Genomic DNA, 19804 nt, shown 5'->3' with positions numbered 1-19804 from the left:
TTAAAAAAAGCCATAAAAGGAACCGAATGCTATGTGAGAGTCAAGGAAGGAAAGATCCTCAGGATTACATTTATTTATTGAAGGAGACCATCTGGCAGAGTAGAAAGAGCATTTACTGGCTTTAGAATTCAGAAGAAAAAGATATGAAGGTATTAAAGGGTCACAAGCTCAATCTGAATCACTCAAGTGAGGTGGTAGGCACAAACCCCACCCCAAAAAAGTTAATACAATCCTAAGCAAGATTAACAATCTAGAATAAGACAAATAATATTTCTTTTTTTCATATACATTTATTTATTTTTAGTTTTCAACATTCACAAGTTTTTGAATTCCAAATTTTCAACTCATCTCTCCCCTCCCCCCACCCCAAGATGGCATGCATTCTGAATATCCCTTCCCCTAGTCTGTCCTCTCTTCTATCTCTCTCCCCTTCTCTTATCCCCTTCCCCTTCTATTTTCCTATAGGGCAGGATAGACTTCTGTACCCCATTTCCTGTATATCTTATTTCCCAGTAGCATGTGAAAACATTTTTTTAAACATATGTTTTTAAAACTTTAGGTTTCAAATTTTCTCTCTTCCTCCCTCCCCACCCTCATTGAAAAGGCAAGCAACTCAGTATAGGTTATACATGTGCAGTTATGCAAAACACATCCATAGTAGACATGTTGTGAAAAACTAACTCTATTCCCCTTAATCCTATCCTGCCCTCCCATTTATTCTATTCTTTCTTTTGACCCTGTCCCTCCTCAGAAGTATTTTCTGATTACCCTTTCCCAATCTGCCCTCCTCTCTATCATCCCCCTGCTCTCTTGTCCCCTTCTCCCCCTATTTTCCTGTAGGGTAAGACAGATTTCCATACCCAATTGAATGTGTTTTATTCCCTCCTTAAGCCAAATCCTATGAGAATAAGATTCTCATTCTCTCACCTTCCCCTTTTCCCCTCCACTGTAAGAGACTTTTCTTTTTTTTTTTTGTGAGATAATTTACCCCATTCTACCTCTCCCTTTCTTCTCTGAGTATAATCCTCTCTCATCCCTTAATTTTATTCTCCAGATATGACCCCTTAATCTTCAACTCACCCTGTGCCCTCTATCTATCTATCATATACATACATATAATTTTTTTCCTCCAACTACCCTAATACTGACAAAGGTCTCATGAGTTATAAATATCATCTTTCCATGCAGGAATGTAAACAGTTCAATCTTAATAAGTCTCTTATGATTTCTCTTTCCTGTTTACCTCTTCATGTTCCACTGAGTCCTGTATTTGAAAGTCAAATTTTCTATTCAGCTCTGGTCTTTTCATCAAGAATGCTTGAAAGTCCTCTATTTCACTGAATGACCATTTTTTCCCCTGAAGGATTATACTCAGTTTTGCTGGGTAGGTGATTCTTGGTTGTAATCCTATCTCCTTTGCCCTCTGAATATTATATTCCATGCCCTGTGGTCCTTTAATGTAGAAGCTGCTAAATCTTGTGTTATCCTGATTGTGTTTCCACAGTACTTGAATGTTTCCTTCTGGCAGCTTGTAATATTTTCTCCTTGACCTGGGAACTCTGGAATTTGGCTATAATATTCCTAGGAGTTTTCCTTTGGGGATCTCTTTCAGGAGGAGATCTGTGGATTCTTTCAATTTCTATTTTGCCCTCTGGTTCTATATCAGGGCAGTTTTCCTTGATAATTTCTTGAAAGATGATGTCTAGGCTCTTTTTTGATCATGGCTTTCAGATAGTCCAATAATTTTTAAATTCTCTCTCCTGGATCTATTTTCCAGGTCAGTTGTTTTTCCAATGAGATATTTCACATTGTTTTCTAATTTTTCATTCTTTTGGATTTGTTCTACTGTGTCGATTTCTCATAAAGTCACTATCTTCCAATTGCTCTATTCTAATTTTTAAGGAAGTATTTTCTTCAGTAAGCTTTTGGACTTCCTTTTCCATTTGGCCAATTTTGCTTTTTAGGGCATTTTCTCCTCATTGGCTTTTTGGACCTCTTTTGCCATTTGGGTTAGGCTATTTTTTAAGGTGTTATTTTCTTCAGTATTTTTTTGGGTCTCCTTTAGCAAGCTGTTGACTTGTTTTTCATGATTTTCTTGCATCACTCTCATTTCTCTTCCCAGTTTTCCCTCTACTTCCCTTACTTGCTTCTCAAAATCCCTTTTGAGCTCTTCCAAGGCCTGGGACTGATTCATAGGAGCTTTGACTTTGTTGTCTTCTTCTGGTTGTATATTTTGATCTTCTTTTTCACCAAAGTAAGATTATATGTCTGACTCTTTTTGCGCTGCTTGCTCATGATCCCAGCCAATTACTTGAGTTTTAAACTCTTTGTTAAGGTAAGAGTCTGCTTCCAATGTGGAGAATGTACTGTCCCAAGCTTCAGGGTTTGTACTGTTTTCAGAGATACTTGTAGGGACCTGTAAATTTTCAGTTCTTCCAAGGTGGTATGATAAGGGGCGAGGTGTTTACTCCTTTCCTGGCCTGTGACCACAAGTATTCCTTTCTGTCCTGTAACTGTGAGGAGGGTTCCTCTCCACAGCCACTCCAAGCTCCACCAGCCAGCTTCCTCCTCACCCCAGCACTGCTGCCCAGAACTGTGACCCAGATCCAAACAGGGCAAAGCAAGAGATTCCTGCCTCAGCACTGGCAAAGAGATCCCTGCAGTCCCTCTCTGATCAGCCACTGGATTCCCCTCAGTCTGTGGGCCAAGCTCGGGAAGCAGCTGCCCCCCCCAGGGCCACGCTCTTGGGGAATGGAGCTGAAACCCCCTTCCTTCTCAGCACCGACAGAAACAGACTTTTCCCACTGACCTTCTAAGTTGTCTTTGGCATTGGTGGATTGAGGAGTCTGGAAACCTCCACAGCCGCCCACGATTCAGTCCTCTGAGGCCTGCTCCAGGTTCCCTGTGGCCTGAGCGCCCACGCCGCACTGCACTGCGCTCCCAGCCCAGCGATACACCTTTCTGATCAATCATCCAAGTTGTCTTGGGCTGGAAATTTGTTTCACTCTGTCTCTTTGTGGGTTCTGCTGCTTCAGAATTTGTTTAGAGCCATTTTTTATGAGTATTTGGAGGGGTTTGGATGAGAACTCAAGCAAGTCACTGCTTTCACTCTGCCATCTTGGCTCCGCCCTCGACAAATAATTTTTCAGTTGTACTCTTTACTAGTCAGACTACATCTGGAGTATTGTATTTAGTTCTAGGAATATTTTTGGAACAACACAGATAAACTAGAATACATCCTGTAGAAGGAAAAAGGGTTAATGAAAGGTCTAGAGATTATGGCATATGAGAATCAATAGAAATAAATGGGGATAAGTCTGCAAAAGAAAAAGGGTACAATGTGATAGCTCACTTCAAATATGTAATGTCATGTGGAAAAGAGGTTAGAGTTGTTCGTCTTGGTCCCGGGGGCAGAACTACATGGAAATTGTTAAAGGGGAGATTTAAGCTTAATATAAGGAAAATCTCTGTAACCATTAGTTATTCTAAAATGAAATTGGCTGACTCCAGGAATAGTGGGTTGAAAGGCTCTTGGAAGTCATCAGTTGCCTCAGATGTCCCTTTCCAAAGCCAAGACTCTATGATTGTGTGGGTAGATGTATAAAGACAAAAGTGAAGGTACAACATTCTAGGCAAGGGAAACATGAATACAGATGGACTATCTGAGGCAATGAGGACTGTCTTCTGTCTAGAAAATAACTCTAGGTATAATGAGAATAAAAAGACTGTATCAGTGAGAAGTGAGAAATATGTTGCATAACTGGATGGTGTCCAATTTTGTAGGACCTGAGAAGCCAGGTAGAATAATTTCTGGGCAAGGGAATAACAAAATAAAAACTGTTTCACCAAGAAAGATCTCCTTTCCAAGAACTGTACAATCCAGACACACTGTCCTCCTTGCTATTCCTCCCACAAGATGCTCCATCTCTCAAATCCATGCCTTTTCACTACTATCCCCCCATACTTGGAATGTTCTCCCGCCTCACTTCCGCTGCCTAATTTCCCTAGCTTCTTTCAAGACTCAACTCAAATCTCACCTTCAGCAGGGCTTTCCTGATCCACACTCATTCCCCCACTTTCCCTCTCAGCCATCTTCCATTTACATTATATATATCGTGTATGTACATAGTTGTCTCTCATTAGAATCTGAGCTCCTTAAAAGACATAATCCGTGTTTTTGCTTTTCTTTGTATCCCACAGACTTAGAACAGTGCCTAGAACCTAACAAGTATTTAATACATGCTTGTTAACTCACACTGTAGCTCGAGGAGGATTAGAGCGGTGGAGCAACTATGTCTCAATTATCATACCTGGAACAGAAGCTGCCTTTTTCAGGTCTCCCTTGATAGGAAGCATAGGCTGGTAGCCAGTGGCCATTTATGGCAGGCTGCCATTAACAAGCATCGACTTCACTGAATTGACTAACTATAGCAAACAGAAAGTGTAACTTGAGGAGAAGATAGACTAATAAAACATTTATGTGAGTTCATAAATTCTTTGTTGCCAATCAATTTACAAGGTGATACAAGAAAGCTTTGGTGCAGTACAGGCTTCCTTAAACATTTAAGACCCTCCACAATCTAGCTTCACCTACTTTTATAGTCTTATTTCCCATTATTCCCCATCCACACATTCTGTGTTCTAATAGAATTAGAACACTTGTCAGTCCATTCTCTCATCACACATTTTCCTGCAATTGTGCAGTCCATACCTTGGACCTAGAATTCACTCTTTCTTCATTTTAACCTATCAGAATCCTTCTCTTCCTATAAATACTAGTCCAGACACATTTTTGGACGCGACCAATATTTTGCTTGACTATGTTTATTTGTTACAAGAAATTTTCTTTTTGTTTTTGTTTTCAGTGAAGGAGGAAGTGGGAATGCTTGTTAATTGAAAAAAAAACTTTAATTAACAAAATAAAGACTAAATTAAGTATGACTTCCTCCACAAAGCCTTCTCTGATTTCCCTGTCCCTATCCCAGCTGAAAGTATGTTCTCTTACCTCAGATTTTCCTAGTGTGGGAAATCTTGGAATCTCTCCTTTGCCCTTTGCTGTTTGTTGTTCAGTCATGTCCAACTCTTCATGACCCCATTTGGAGTTTTCTTGGCAAAAATGCTGGAGTGGTTTGACATTTCTTTCTCTAACTTGTTTTACAGATGAGGAAACTGAGGCAGTGACTTGCCCAAGGTCACACAGTCAGTATGTGTCTGAGGGTGAATTTTACCTCAGGAAGATGAATGTTCCTGATTCCCAGTTCAGTGTTCTATCCACTGTGCCAACTAGATGCCATATCCCTTTTTTATTTCTTTTGTATTACATTGTTGCCCCCCACCTCTAATATATTATGAATTCTTGAAGGTTAGGTATTATATTGTTTTGCAGATTTGAATAAAGAATGTACCTAGCAAAGTACCTGAAACACTATAGGTCTTTACTACATGTTTATTGAACTGGAGAGAATCCTATGTAGCATCTTCTGAATTGGATAGATCATTAAATATAAGCTGGCCATAAACCAATGACATATCTAATATCTGACAATCAATAAATTAATTGTCTACTATGTGGCAGGCACTTTGTAGGTGCTGCAGATAAAAGTCAAAAGTGAGGCAGTTCCTGTCCCCAAGGAGCTTACAGTCACAGGATGAAACAACACGTGTGCGTAGATGGACAGACAGACAGATAGAAATAAACAGATATATGTATTTCTGTATCTGTATATGCATACATATATGCAAAACACACACAGAAAATATGTGGTACAGAGGATGGGTAGGGGAAAGGGAACCAGGAAAATCATGCAGAAGGTGGTGCTTGGCTGAAGGATTCCAAGAGCCACAGGTAGAGAGGAAGTGCGGACCCGGTAGAGGGGACAGCCAATGAAAAAGCAAGACAGAGCATTCTGTTTGAGGAAGAGAAAAGATCAATATGGTTGAACTAGAGTATGTGGAAGGGAATAATATAGGCAGGAGGAGTCCCAATTGTGAAGACCTTTAAATGAAAAACAAGGGAATTTAGATTTAATCCTAAAGGTGACTGAGAGCCACAGAAGTTTATTGGCAAGGGAGAGAGGGAAGAAGGAATCACATGGCCAAACATGCTTAGGAAAATTACTTTGGCGACTATGTTGAGATTGGGTTGGAGCTGAGAGAGACTTGAGGTAGGAGGACCAATATAAATAGGAGATGATATACCTGCATCACAGCCCCTGCACAAGGGGAATGTTGGTATTTGCACACCTCTAAAAGCCTCATTTTCTTCTTTCCACCAAGAGATCCACTAATGGCTGGAAAAGTCTTTAGTGAATATCCCAGGAGGGTAGCAAGGTTATTGTACTGTTACAAGCTAACTCTAATGAGAAACAACATGTATGTATGTATGTATGTATGTATGTATGTATGTATGTATGTGTATTACGCATACATATATATACACACCACACATATGTGGATACACATACCTATTTATATATGTGTGTTGTATGTGTGCATGTATGTATATGTATGCACACAAAGAAGAGAACACACAGAGAACAGAATTATGAGAGGAATAGGAAGAGAACCAGAAAAGATTTCACCACCTAGAGGGTGGTGCCTGAGCTGGCTCTAAAAATTCCAAGAGGCAAAGCTAGAGAGGGAGTGTATTCCAAGCATGGGTGACAGCCAGCCAGTGCAACCAGAACTGGTTAAAAATGTGTTTTGTTTTGTTTTGCTTTGTTTTTCCCTTGGGCAGAGGGGAGATTTGAACCAAAATTTCTGGCCTCCAAACTCTTTGCACTGTACCAACCTGCCTCTCAAAGACTGATTGTTTCAAAGTTTTTATTTGTTGTTTTTATTCTCTTATCTTGGCACAGAAGTATTCAGAATTTTCCAATACTTAACGCTGACTTCAACCTGACAAAAAATGTCTAAACTCTTAATGGTTTCTGACATATGAATACTGAAAGTTGCGGGGAAGGCCTCATTCCTAAGGTTTCACTGGTATAGGGAACTCCCAGGGAGGAGCCTCTCTCTGCCAACACAGTTCTGAAATTTTTCTGCAATTTACATACACTTATTCCTTCTATAACATGAAGGTTAGGGGTATGGCACTCCTGTGATCTGGAAAATCCACATAAAAAATTTTGGTCCTCCTTTTGTACCAGAGAAGAAGTCTGAATTATTTATGATATTAAAAGACAAAATGTGTTGATATTATATAATAACTATACATATATTTTGTGTATTTCTGAGTTCCTAAACTTTTTGTGTCATCTGCTGGCCTTTGTATGTTATCTGTGGCTTCTTCAAAACTCCCCAAAAATTTCCATTTAATTTCTTATTCTGACCCATAATATATTGAAATTATGATGGGGAAACCATGGAAGGGATAACTGAAGTCTTAGAGAGTTGCCTTAAACAGCCAAACAGCCAATCAATAGACCATTCGCAGACATTGCATTAAGTACTAGGAGTATGAAGAAAAGCAACAGAGTCTCTGCTTTCAAGCAGCTCACAGTCTTACGGGAAAAAACATGGAAACAACTAGGCCCAAACAAGTTAGATACAGGATAAACTTTAAATAATGGAGGGAAGGCACTAGGATAAAGGAGAATTGGTAACCGTTTCCTTAGAAGGTAGGAATTTACCTGGGATTTAAAGAAAGCCAGGGAGGCCAGGAGATTGAGGTGAAGAGAAAAAACATTCCAGGCATGAGGAGAGCTAGCAAAAAGGCCAGGTTGCCCACACAGCTCTTACGTGTCAGAGGTGAGATGTGAAGGCAGATATTTTTAACTCTGTCAGGAATCCTATGCAATACAGCACACTCACTCTTACTTGTTAAGTATAATGTTCTCATATTTGTTTTTTTTCTGAATTTGCAGCAACTGGATTTTTAAACTTCACTATGTTCTTCCCTCCAAACATTGTCTGCATCTAGCACAGTGCCTTTAGGCACTTTATAAATATTTATTTAGATAGTTTGATAATAGTTGCCTTTTTTCTTGCTGGAGATGAGGTAAATAAGGGATCAAAATTCCTCTTAAACTATGCACACATCTTGTTACCATCTAAAATAATTGAAGCTTATGTGATTATTCATGTTCCACTGATACTGGTTCTTTAAGAGATATCAGTTGGACCCTTCATAGCAACAACCCTCTCCTCTACTTATCCAGGCTTGCATCAGAGCTAGTCTCCCTTGTATAGGCTGAGGCATGCTGCATTCACCAGTGGTCTCCATATAATTCAATAATCCACCAGTGAGTGTAATAAATTTCAACCAAGAATTTGTGCTACAGGGATTTCCTTAAGAACTTTACTCAGAGGTCGCCTAATCATATGACTAGTTGGCAGTACTATAGCAAAAGATTATAACTAGAACACTTTTTTTTAAAACTCCTATCAAAATGAAATGCAGCAGGCAAGTTAAAGCCCAATGCAAACGCTGATTTTGGCTGCAATGATTAAACCCCACAAAGCAGTTAAACCAAAAACATTGGGACTGAGCCCAAACACTTAGCTTCTGGTAAGGTCAGAGAATTCCTTTAGACCCCCTTTTTCGACTTTGATATTAAAAAAACAACAATCACTTCTGTTCATAGAACTTTTATCTGCAACACAAATACAACTGATAACGTACCACCTAGATATCATGACCATTCCATTGCCCAATTGGACCATGTGCCTAAGTCCTTCTGAAAGGCAGTATAGTAGAGGGGTAAAAACACTGAACTCTGAGTCAGTCTTGGCCTCTACTGCTGCATCCACTAATTACTAACATGTCACCTTGGGCTTAATCCTTCCAAGTCTGTTTCCTCATCTGTAAAGTGAAGATATCAATAGTTGCATTACAGAGACAGTAAGGTGGCCCAGTGGACAGACGATTGGGCTTGGAGGCAGGAAGACCTATGTTCAAATCTGATGTCACAGACACTTAATAACTAATGTACGTAGTATTATAGCTAGGCAAATTATTTCACCACTGTCTGCCTCAGTTTCCTCAACTGTAAAATGAGAATAAGAACATTACCTACCTTTCACGATCTAAATGAAGATCAGATGAGAGAATATTTGTTTTGGTGGTTTTTTTAAAAACTGCTTAGCACAGTGCCTGGCACACTGCAGGTGTTTATGCCCTTCCTTTCCTTCCCTCACCTCACAGGGTTGTTCTGAGCCTCAAATTAAACAATGCATGTAAAATTCATTGTAACTGTCAAGTTACATGTAAAAGCTAGCTATTATTAATATGCAGAAACCAAATGAAAAGACCTATATGTGGTCTAAAAATATATCACCGGCTTTTCTCTTGTGAAGGAGCATCCATTTGTCCTCAAATTGATGGGAGTAAGGGTCTCTTTCTATACATCTGGTACAGTGGAATATCTATTGGATGTGAAATCAGAGGAGCTGGGTTCAAATTCCAGTTTTGATGCTTACTACCTGTGTGACCAGTGCCAAGGTATTTAACCTCTATGGGCCTCAGTCTCCTCATCTGTAAAGTGACAGGACCGGCCTAGATGACCTCAGAGATAAATCCCAGCTCTCAAAATGTGATTTCTTATATTTGTTGACAAACAATATTTATCGAGTGTTTATCAATGTTGGTTGATTGAATCAACCAAGTGGACATTTATTAAGCACTCAGTATGTGCCAGGAGCTGTATTCTGTGTCAAGGATACCATAAGAAAAACAGAAAAATTCCATTCTAATGTTCTGAACATCCACAATGACTGAAAACAGCACAGTCTCTCTTCATTTAAAAAAAATTGTTCTCAACAAATATTTTTGAAAACATCAGAAGACAGGAAAAGAATTTTAAATACAAGTTATTAAAATGATGTTACGAATTTTACTTCTGATCTCCAAGAGCAGGAAAGGTGGTAGCTCCCAGGATAGGGAATGCATCTTATCTATCCAATACTAAGTCACTGCACTTTGGCTTCACTACATATGCATACAGTGAGTACTCACGACCACGCTCATGCAAACAGAATTCCTCTGTGCAGATCAATTAATGGGAATAAACAGGAAAGAAGCCTGGGGTATGTGGGGCATGGCCTGGGCAGTCTCTGCATGCTCTTGCGGAAAGGTAGTTTCTGCACAGGCAAATCTGCCTACCACCCTGTTGTTACCCCTACGCTGCATGCATCCTCTGGAATTCCATGGAGATGACAAAGCTTGGAAGGCAGGAGGACGATGAGGGGGAGACTCATGTGCAAAGTTAAAAAAAATAAGCAAGTGCCACCTTATGTACTTGAGTTACTATAAATTAGAACATTTAAAGCATCAATTGTATGCACATTTACTTAACCTTAGGATGTCATCTTACTCGAATAGGAAGAAAATATAAGAGTTTTATAAAAAAGTTTTTTCAAAGTCATCTACGAAATAGAGGAAAGGGTAAGTTTCTCTAGTTGCTTCTATGAATGGACATGTCCACCCTGGTAATATTGTACCCCCCCGCCTTTGTCTGAAAGATTAGATAAATATCTGCTAGAGTCTAACACTAATGCTGTCCCAGAAAGTTTGGAAAATCACAAAAATATAGTCACAGTAATGAAATCTTTAGAACTGGAATGAGAAATTCTTGCAAATTCATATGGGGTTAGGGTGATGGGAATACAAAGGCAGCCTATCCTTCAGTTCTCAGCCCCCAGCCTCCAATCCCTCAGAAGGAGAAAACAAAAGAAAGAAGGTGACACGTATGTCACTGTGTAGGGGGTGGGAGGGAAGGTGAGGGGTGTTGGGGCCAATGATGGTAGGAGGTAGGCCTCAGAAGAAGCATAGGACACTAGGAAGGGGGGAGGGGACAGTGCTTCAGGGTCAGTAGTAGACCTCATGAGGCTTTGAGTTGGCTGGGCTCCAAAGTACTCTCCAACCACTGTTCTTCAAGTTGTCCCAATCCCAGTCGTAATTCTGGTGGTCTTAAAAGGTCTTAAAAAGTAGATGTTTTCTGAACATTGAAAAGGCCTATTTGAACTACTGGACAAGTACAATCAAATACAGGTCAAAAACCAAGTAGATGGCAACCTTAATTCAGGCAACATTTGGAGTGCTTAACAGCAAACCATAAAAGATGACAAGATTATAAACAGAAATACAGATTCCATAAAATATTCCTAGCTCTAAAAACTTGGGTTTCTATATAAGCTTCCCACATTTTCCATAAACAATATACCTAGATTTAAAGGCTAAAAATCCAAATTAATTTAAAAGAAACAAATGGGCTAAGATGTCAGAAACAAACAAACAAAAAAACTTCTCCCAAATACATATCCCCACCACATACACATCAGGTTTATTCCAATACTAAAAAATGCTAAACTTTCAGTTAATTGTATGTATCCCATTTGCCTTTTGGAAATCTAAGACTGGATGCCCAGTTATCAGACATTCATTCACTAACTTACAATTGACTCACCTCTGTAGCGCCATCTTTGAAAGTCTCACTGTAAGTGCTGTCTGGTGTGCTTCTCTGGTCATCCTTGAGATAGTTGGCATGGGGAGCCATGCTGGGTACTTCATACTGATTTTGCTCAAAGATGACACCACGGGGCTCCTCACTTTCTCCTCTGGGGTACTGCACAGAGGGGGCCATGAAGACGGGCGTAAACTCTTCAGCCTTCACCACCACTACTCCTGCCACACAGCCTGCTGAACCCTCAGACACATTTGCACTGTACTGTTCCCTTTTTAAGGTCTCCAGGTGATCTTGGTTCAAAGAAAGGTTAACTGGAACAGTTTTTAAGACCTGTACTCGGTTTTCTCCTCCTCCACTCAGGTTGCTCTGGGCTTCACTAGTCCCAAGGCAGTTTCTGTTCATGCCAAACACAGAAAAAGAGGGGAAAAGGGGGGAGGGTGGTAAATGAAGAAGAAAAACATGGTGAGTGACTCATTTTTAAGTGACTTTTTTTCTTTTCCTAGAGATACCACTTAGATGAAAACAAGCTGATACTTGGGTACAAAAATTTTCAACTAAACCAAGGAAATAATTATGGATGATCAGGGAAGCCTGAGTCTAGAGTATTTTCTGAAGTTTGGAGAGATGAAGCAATAAGGCTTAAATCAGGAAGAATCTCATAGATCTCACATGAAATAGGTAGGGGCAGGGGAGAGGGACTGACAAAAATAAGCTCTCAGCTCTGATGTGGGTATGAGGGACTAGCCAATGTAAGAAGCAAAGAGATAACTGGGAAAAAGTGCTGGTAGTCAACCTCATTTATTTTTTGCACATTTTAACCACTAAGAACTTTTAGTTCTTTGTGAATTACTCATGAATGTTGAGAAATAGAGGCAGCAAACTGATGTTTTATGAAGCTGAGCCAGCTCAGGTGCCATCTGCTTCATGAAGGCTTTCCCAGTCCCCTAACTAGAAGGCACTTCTCCCTCCCTGAATTTCTCCTAGCATATTTTCCTACCACTCCTATATCCCACCCACATTCTAATCTGTATTATACTTATTTGCATCCCTGTCTTATTGACCCTACTAGATTTAAATGCCTTGAGGTCTAAGGGACCATACCATGCTTATTCATTTATGTATACTCAGCATGATGTTTTCCAGCTCAGTAAAATCCAGTGGCTCCCTTTTGCCTCCAAGATCAAACATAAAATCCTATTTGGCTTCTAAAGCCCTTCACAATGTAGCCTCTTCCTACGTTTCCAGTTTTCTTATGCTTTACACCCCTCCACATTCTCTACAATCCAGCAACACTGGTCTTCTGGTCACTGGTCACTGCACACTCCATGTTTTTCAAAGACTCTCTCTATGCCTTAAATGTTCTTCCTTCTCTCCAGAATCTCCTGGCATTTTTGGCCTTCTTCAAAACTCAGCTCAAATCTTGCCTTCTGCAACAGAGGTCTTTAGCGGTTTATACTGCCCCCCTACCTGTTGTACCTTTTTTTCTGATCTTACCTCTCATTTACACTGCTTATACCATGTATGTGCATAGTTGTGTATCTCTCATCAGCTTTTAGTCAATAAACATTTATTAAGCAACTACTATGTTCCAAACACTGGGCTAAGTGATGGGAATACAAAGAGGCAAAGGACGGTCCTTGACCTATAGGAGCTCACAGTCTAAAGGAGGAGTCAATAAGCAAACAAATAAGGGTAGGATAGAGAGGAAATAATTAAGAGAGAGAAGGAACTACAATTTAGGGTTGGGAAAGGCTTTCCATAGCAGATGGGATTTTAATTGGGATTTAAAGGAAGTTATGGAAAGCAGGGAAGCCATTTGGCAGAGATAAGGAGAGGGGGCATTCCAGGCATAGAGGACAGTCAGAGAAAATTCCTGGAGCTGAGAGATGGAATATCTTGTTCATATAGCTCTCAGGAGGCCAGTGTCACTGGAACAAAGACTGTGTAGTAGCGAGTGAAGTATAAGATGCCTTATAAGAAAGGTAGTAGGGCTTTAGGTAATGAAGAGCTTTGAACACCAAGAAGAGAATTTCATGTTTGATCCTGGAGGCAATAGGGAGCTACTGGAGTTTCCTTAGTAGGGGAAGTGACTGGATGAATGGAGGATATATTGGAATAGGGAGAGACTTGAGACTTGGGCTCTTTGAGGACAGGAACTATGTTTTTTGCTGTTCTTTGTATCCCAGGCACTTAGAGTAGTGACTGGCACAAAGATGCTTCATAAATGTTTATGGACTGAACCTAGCCTGGTGGTGTGGTGGAATGAAGGTGCTGCATCTAAAATCAAAACTAGGGGTCCTAGTCTTGACTGCTGCCTCTGATACTTACTAGCTGTGTGATTCTGGGCAAGGTAGTCTCTACGGGTCTGATATTTTTATTTGTTTTTATAGTCTTCGTGGTGTGGAAGGTAAGGAGCCAATCTCAGAGCCCCCTCACTGACAGATTGGCTGGGCTGATGCTGAGCACATCACTCTAAGACAGCAGTTCACAAACCTTGGTACCAGGATCCTTTTATACTCTAAAAAATTATTGAGGACCCCTTCCCCCAAAAAGCTTTTGTTTATGCAAGGATTTTATCTACCAATATTTACCGTATTAGAAATGAAAGCATCTTAGCATTATTATGAAAGTATTTTTCACTTTATAGACTCCCTGAAAAGGTCTCAAGGACCTCAAAAGATCCCCAGACCACATGTTGGGAACTGTGCTCTAAGACTAAATTGAAGAGAAGGTATCAATCTGCATTGGTAGAGGAAATTTCCCTGTCTATGCCAATGGTTGAAGCTCCAGTCCCTATTCCCATCACAGTGTACTTATTGGACACTTGTTCTGCTGGATTGAAATGAAAGATTCTGCAGGTATCTCCATTTCAGTTAAATTGTGCCTCATAAGGAGGCTCATCCTGATGGTGAGAAATGTTACCAGCGGAATCTCCATTATTTCAGTACTTTCCAGAGCTAATTAATCACCCCCCCCTTTCCTTCCCCTAAAAAAACATGGTTTTTGAAAGTAAAAGGCACTTATAGGTTTCCCTGGCCCCACTATCAGGTAAGAGGAAAAGAAGAGCAAGGGAGAGGGGGAAGGGAATGGAAAGGAATAGGAAGGATTACTCAAAAGACTCAGTCCCACCAGAATCCCGCAACATAATATAATGTCTCTGGAAATAATCAAATTTCTTCACTAATGTGACTTATTAAGACTGTGATTACATAGCACTTGGTGAAGATGTGGAAATGCACATGTCTAACCTGATCAACAGAGACAGTCAAATGGCATAGCTGGAGCCAAAAGCCTCAAGGAACTATCTACTCTGACGAAATTAAGCACAGACCAGCCCAGCCTCCACTTTCACATGCACCATGTAGAAACAAGTCCCAAATGGATTTGCCCAAACATTCCCCACGGTTGACCATCTTTTCCACAGACCACACCAAGGCCCAGTTGAAGCTAACCTTCACTTTCTCCATTGACATATCCCAGATTCCCTGGTTCTATTTAAAACCCTAAAAGTGTTATTTCTTTGGTCTCAGTTTGTGTGAAGTTTGCTTTGACATCCCAAATTTACCTAACCCCAGAATTCCTTATAAGGGCAAATCAAAAGTTTTAAATCTATTTAAGTAGCAAGAATCCAGGGAAGTAGAAACTGCTGTGCTTAGTCATAGTTGCCCAAACCAGGAAGCTACAAAAAGACATTTGCAAAGAAATTTGCTAGAATTGAGGAGATTATTTGAATTACTTGGGACAGAATTAAAAATGTGCTTAAGCATCATATGAATAAAAGAAACCAAACTTTAGAAAGAAAGTTAGCTTGCCAATTGGGAAATGTCTGAACAAATAATGGTAGATAAACACAATGAAGTGTTTTTATACCATAGAAATGATAAATAAGAAGTTAGAGAAACTTGGGAAGACTTACATGAACCAATATAGAGCCAGAACAATTTGCATAATGGTCACAATAACATAAAGAAAAATAATAACTGAAAGACTTCACAACTCTGATAGATGTGGCACCTATTATGACTTCCAGGACTTAATAGTGAATTATATCCCCTACCTATCTATAAAGGAGTGGTAGACAATAGGTGCACAATGAGGCATATGTTCAGAAATGATCAACATGAGGATTTCTTTGATTGACTATACTTTTTGGTCATAAAAGAGGATTCAATTATTTGGGTTAAAGGAGACATCTGGAAGTGATGGTGATGTTTCAAAAAAGAAAAAAAACAATTAAAACATTTAAAATAAATAAAGGATTAGAAATGGTATATTATATCTTCTATTTTTCAAAAATGGAACCATATCACTCCAATGTCATATTATTTTAACAAAAGGAGACCTCAATACGCAAATAGTTACAATCCTATAGTAAAATCCTATTATAGCATCACCCATTATTAAATGGATTTATCTTTAGTGACATTTATAAAGCACTTTAAAGCTGGCAAAGTACTTTTCCTCCATTAATTCATTTGAGTCATACAATAATCCTGTAACATAGAGACTATAGTTATAATATTATGCCGGTTTTACAGATGAGGAAATTGAAGCTCAGAAAACTTGATTTTTTCATTGTCACATAGCTTATAAATGTTAAAGTGGGATGTGAACCCAGGTCTCTTCTGCCTCCAAGTCCAGCATGCTATCTACTCTATGATATGCCTTGCTTCTAAAGGACAAACTGTATTCTCTAAAAAAAAGAAAGAAAGAAAGAAAGAACCATAAAAAAGTCCATTGTGACCTTGGGTACATCACTTTAAACCTCCCTGGACATCATTTTTCCTCATCTATAAAATGAAGGGGTTGTACTGAATAGCCCCTTCCAGCACTAAATCTATGGTCCTATGATAACAATATAATAGGTAACATTTATATAGTATTTATTATATGCCAGGCAGTTTGCTAAGTACTTTACAATTATTATCTCATCTGATCCTCAACAACCCTGGAAGGTAGGTGCTATTATTATCCTTATTTTACACGTGAGGCAACTGGGTCAAACATCAGTTGAGTAACTTGCACAGAGTCAAACAGCTAGGACATGCCTGAGGTCAAATTTGAACTCAGATCTTCCCGACTCCAAGCCTGGTGCTCTGTCCACTGCTCCACTTACCCTTGAGCCTATGAAGTTCGAAATAAAGTAGTATTGCTCTCATCCTCCAATTCCGGCATTATAAAAGGTTTCTACTGTAATTATCCAAATAATAGCTACAATTGAATTGATGTCACTGATATGCTTTTAAATACATCCAGGAAGTTAGGGATGGAAAACATCACCTTTCTTCCTCATTAGCAGTGATATACCTTGTATTTGTTATGGTGCTTTATGACTTATAAAATGCTTCCCTAGAGATCAGCTCATTTGTTCCCCATTTTACAGATGAGGAAACTAAAGAAGAAGCTCTAGAAAGGTTAAGTATTTTGCAAGTGATGGAACTGGTACACAATCCCATGACTTCTGGCTTAATCTCCATGGGCTCTTCCTAATGCCCCACAATCAGACCTTGTAAAACATATCCTTAAATGTGTTTTGCATGATTACATGTGTATAACCGATGTCAATTGCTTGCCTTTTCAATGAGGGGGGAGGGGAAGAAGGGAGGCAGAGAATTTGGAACCCAAAATTTAAAAAAAAAAGAATGTTAAAATTGTTTTTACATGTAATTGGCAAAAATAAAATATTAAATTAAAAAATTAGTATAATAAAAATTATTAATCTCTTTAAAAAGTACCCTTTTTCTAACCCTATGATGCTAATTCTAGGTGTAGGTTTTAGCAGATTGTGGCTCATTTGGTACAGGATCAATAAATACAGATTGGTGGAAAAACATCACAACCTTGACCCTGACCTGAAACATATATAAGGTAGGGGAAGTGATTTGTCTTCACTGTTGTGTTTCAAGTGGCAGCATTGTCACACAGAAACTCCAAATAGAGCAGGAGAGTCAGATTCACAGAGTACACACACCATCACAGGCAGGATATTCAATAGGGCAGAAAAAGCATTCTGTATCCCAATAGCTGAGGTCTGGTGGAAAGGGTCTTGGGTATTACCCAAGAGAGCTGCTATCTAGAAGTGAAAATACTATGGAGATGTTATGTTGGGATCGGTCCTATCTCTGGATAAAACTGTGAAATAAGTGAAGTTTGCCTTTAGTATCCCTCCTTCCTAACTCAGTATTCACTGCCTGCTTCTCTCTTCTTCCCCAAAGGCTCAAAGTGACCTTTCAGGCTTCTAGGATGCCCAGCATGCCCAGACACTGAAGTGTCTCAGTCTAGCCTGGACAGTAACAGAGCACTAAATGTCCTCAACCTACTTTCCCTCCTCTCCATGCTAGGATCATAGATTTAGTGCAGGAAGGGACCTTCGAGGCTATCTAGTCCAATCGTCTAATTTTACAGATGAAGAAACTGAGACATGCAGGGGTGAATCGATTTGCTTGAGGCTATAAAGGTAGTCTGTCATAAAGCTGGGACTTGAACCCAACCCATTTGATTCTGAATGCAATGCTTTTCCCAGGCTGTGTCCTATTCCTTCACGGTCTTCCTCCTGTAATAATGGATCACTCAGATAACCTAATCCTAGCTGATATGTTATCCCTCTTAGGACTGAAGCTAATGCTATTAATCTCATGAAGCAGAGAAGGCAGGGAGATATTTTGAGTCAAGAAAGCCTTTCATTACTCTCTTCTCTTAAGTGGCCAGTTCTGTTTCCAGATGAAAAAGAAAAATAAAGGAGAACAAATCTCCAATTCCTATTCTTCTTTCAAGAGTGCTTTTCCATTGAATACTGCTCTTTTCAATCAATATGAATCAAAAGTTCTGCTAAGTGTAGTTGAAAGAACATAAAACAAGAACAGAAGTTAAGACCTGAGTTCTACCTCTGTCTTGCTGCATAAGCTAGGGCAAGTCCTTCAACCACTCTTAGTGCCTTGGTTTCCTTATCTGTAAAATTAGGTTGGTACATTATATGTACAAATATATTTACAGCAGTTCTTGTTCTAGTGGCAAAGAATTAGAAAGTGAGGGATTGTCTATCAATTCAGGGAATGACTGAAACATGTATGATATATGAATGAATGGAACAGAATACTATCGTGTTTTAAGAAGTGATGAAAGGAATGGGTTCAGAGAGGCTAGGGAAAACTTATAAAAACTGATACAAAGGGAAGGGAGCAAAATTAGGAGCATGATTTGTAGATTAACAACAATACTGTAAAACAGAATCAATTCTGAAAGATTGAAGAACGCTGATGAACCCAATAACCAATCATGATCAAACATACTACCTGCCTCCTGACAGAGAGACAATGCACTCAGGGGCTGACACATGTTTTTTAGACATGCTCAATACAGTAATTACTTTTGCTTGACTTTGCATATTTGTTTGTTGTTGGTCAGTCATTTTTCAGTTTTGCCTGACTTACTGTGACTCCACATTGGGGATCTCTTGGTAAAGATACTGGATGATTTGCCATTTCCTTCTCCAGCTCATTTTACAGAAGAGGAAACAGACAAACAGGGTTAAGTTAATTGCCCAGGGTCACACAGCTAGTAAATGTCTGAGACCACATTCAAACTCAGGAAGATGATTCTTCCAGACTTCAGGTCCAGCACTCTATCCACTTTTTTTGGGGGGAGGGTGGAGGGTTTGGGAGAGTTTTGAGGGAAGAAAATATTTTTGCTAATTAAAAATTTTTAATATAGCTTTTAAAAAATCTTTTTAAATTAGGTGGGTAAATTAAATGATCTCTAAGTCTCTTCTAGGTCTGAAATTCTATGTTTGAGGATTTCTAATCTCAGGATGCATATCTGTATATAATATGCATTACATATAATATAACGTAGAGAAAATATCTTATTATAGTAAGATAATTCCTTACCTTTTATCTTGATCTTCTTGACTGTCAGTAGCTTTGCAAACAGTGAGCAACCTTTTATCTCGAGGAACCTGCAAGCAGTATCATCAATTGGTTAGGCATTTAATCCAGAGATAGCACTGGAAGCTAAGTATAATCTAATAAGGAGAAAAAGAAACTTTCTTTAGACCAAAATCACTCAACCATATGTCAGGCTGGCTTATTAGGGGCAGTGGTCTGAGGCACAGTGGTAGTAGTTGTACCACTAGGTGAGACGGTAAGGCCAGCAGTCAGTAACCCAAAGATCTGCTGCTTGTTGCAGTCATGGGCAGCTTTGCTTGGGTCCCCACCTCAACCCAAATTCTCTGTCCTGTTAACCTCCCCCACCCCCTTGACGACTCCAGAATAGAAAAGAGAACAAAGGGGGAAGTGAGTAATAAATTTGGATGGCTCATTTGCCTTGGACACCCTCAAAATTCTCGTTAGAGTACCTATCCAGGAACAGGTGCTTTCTCTCTTCCCTGCTTTGAATTCAAC

The 19804-nt window shown here is 39.4% G+C and overlaps 1 protein-coding gene across 3 annotated transcripts in view; it reads right to left on the bottom strand.

Annotated features, from left to right (window-relative positions):
- Positions 1-19804, bottom strand: part of GRHL2 (grainyhead like transcription factor 2) — a 237252-nt gene that overhangs the window by 147694 nt on the left and 69754 nt on the right. For all 3 annotated transcript variants that reach the window (XM_020969479.2, XM_020969495.2, XM_020969486.2), the window contains exons 3-4: positions 19292-19359; positions 11406-11799 (exon numbers count right to left, since the gene is read on the bottom strand). In XM_020969479.2, coding sequence (XP_020825138.2) covers positions 11406-11799; positions 19292-19359 — 462 coding nt within the window. The remainder of the gene's footprint in view (positions 1-11405; positions 11800-19291; positions 19360-19804) is intronic.

The sequence above is a fragment of the Phascolarctos cinereus genome, unplaced genomic scaffold (assembly GCF_003287225.1).
Source record: "Phascolarctos cinereus isolate Bilbo 61053 unplaced genomic scaffold, phaCin_HiC Scaffold_4;HRSCAF=312, whole genome shotgun sequence".
In the NCBI taxonomy this organism is placed as follows: Eukaryota; Metazoa; Chordata; class Mammalia; order Diprotodontia; family Phascolarctidae; genus Phascolarctos; species Phascolarctos cinereus.
This window is presented reverse-complemented; position numbering and strand designations above follow the sequence as displayed.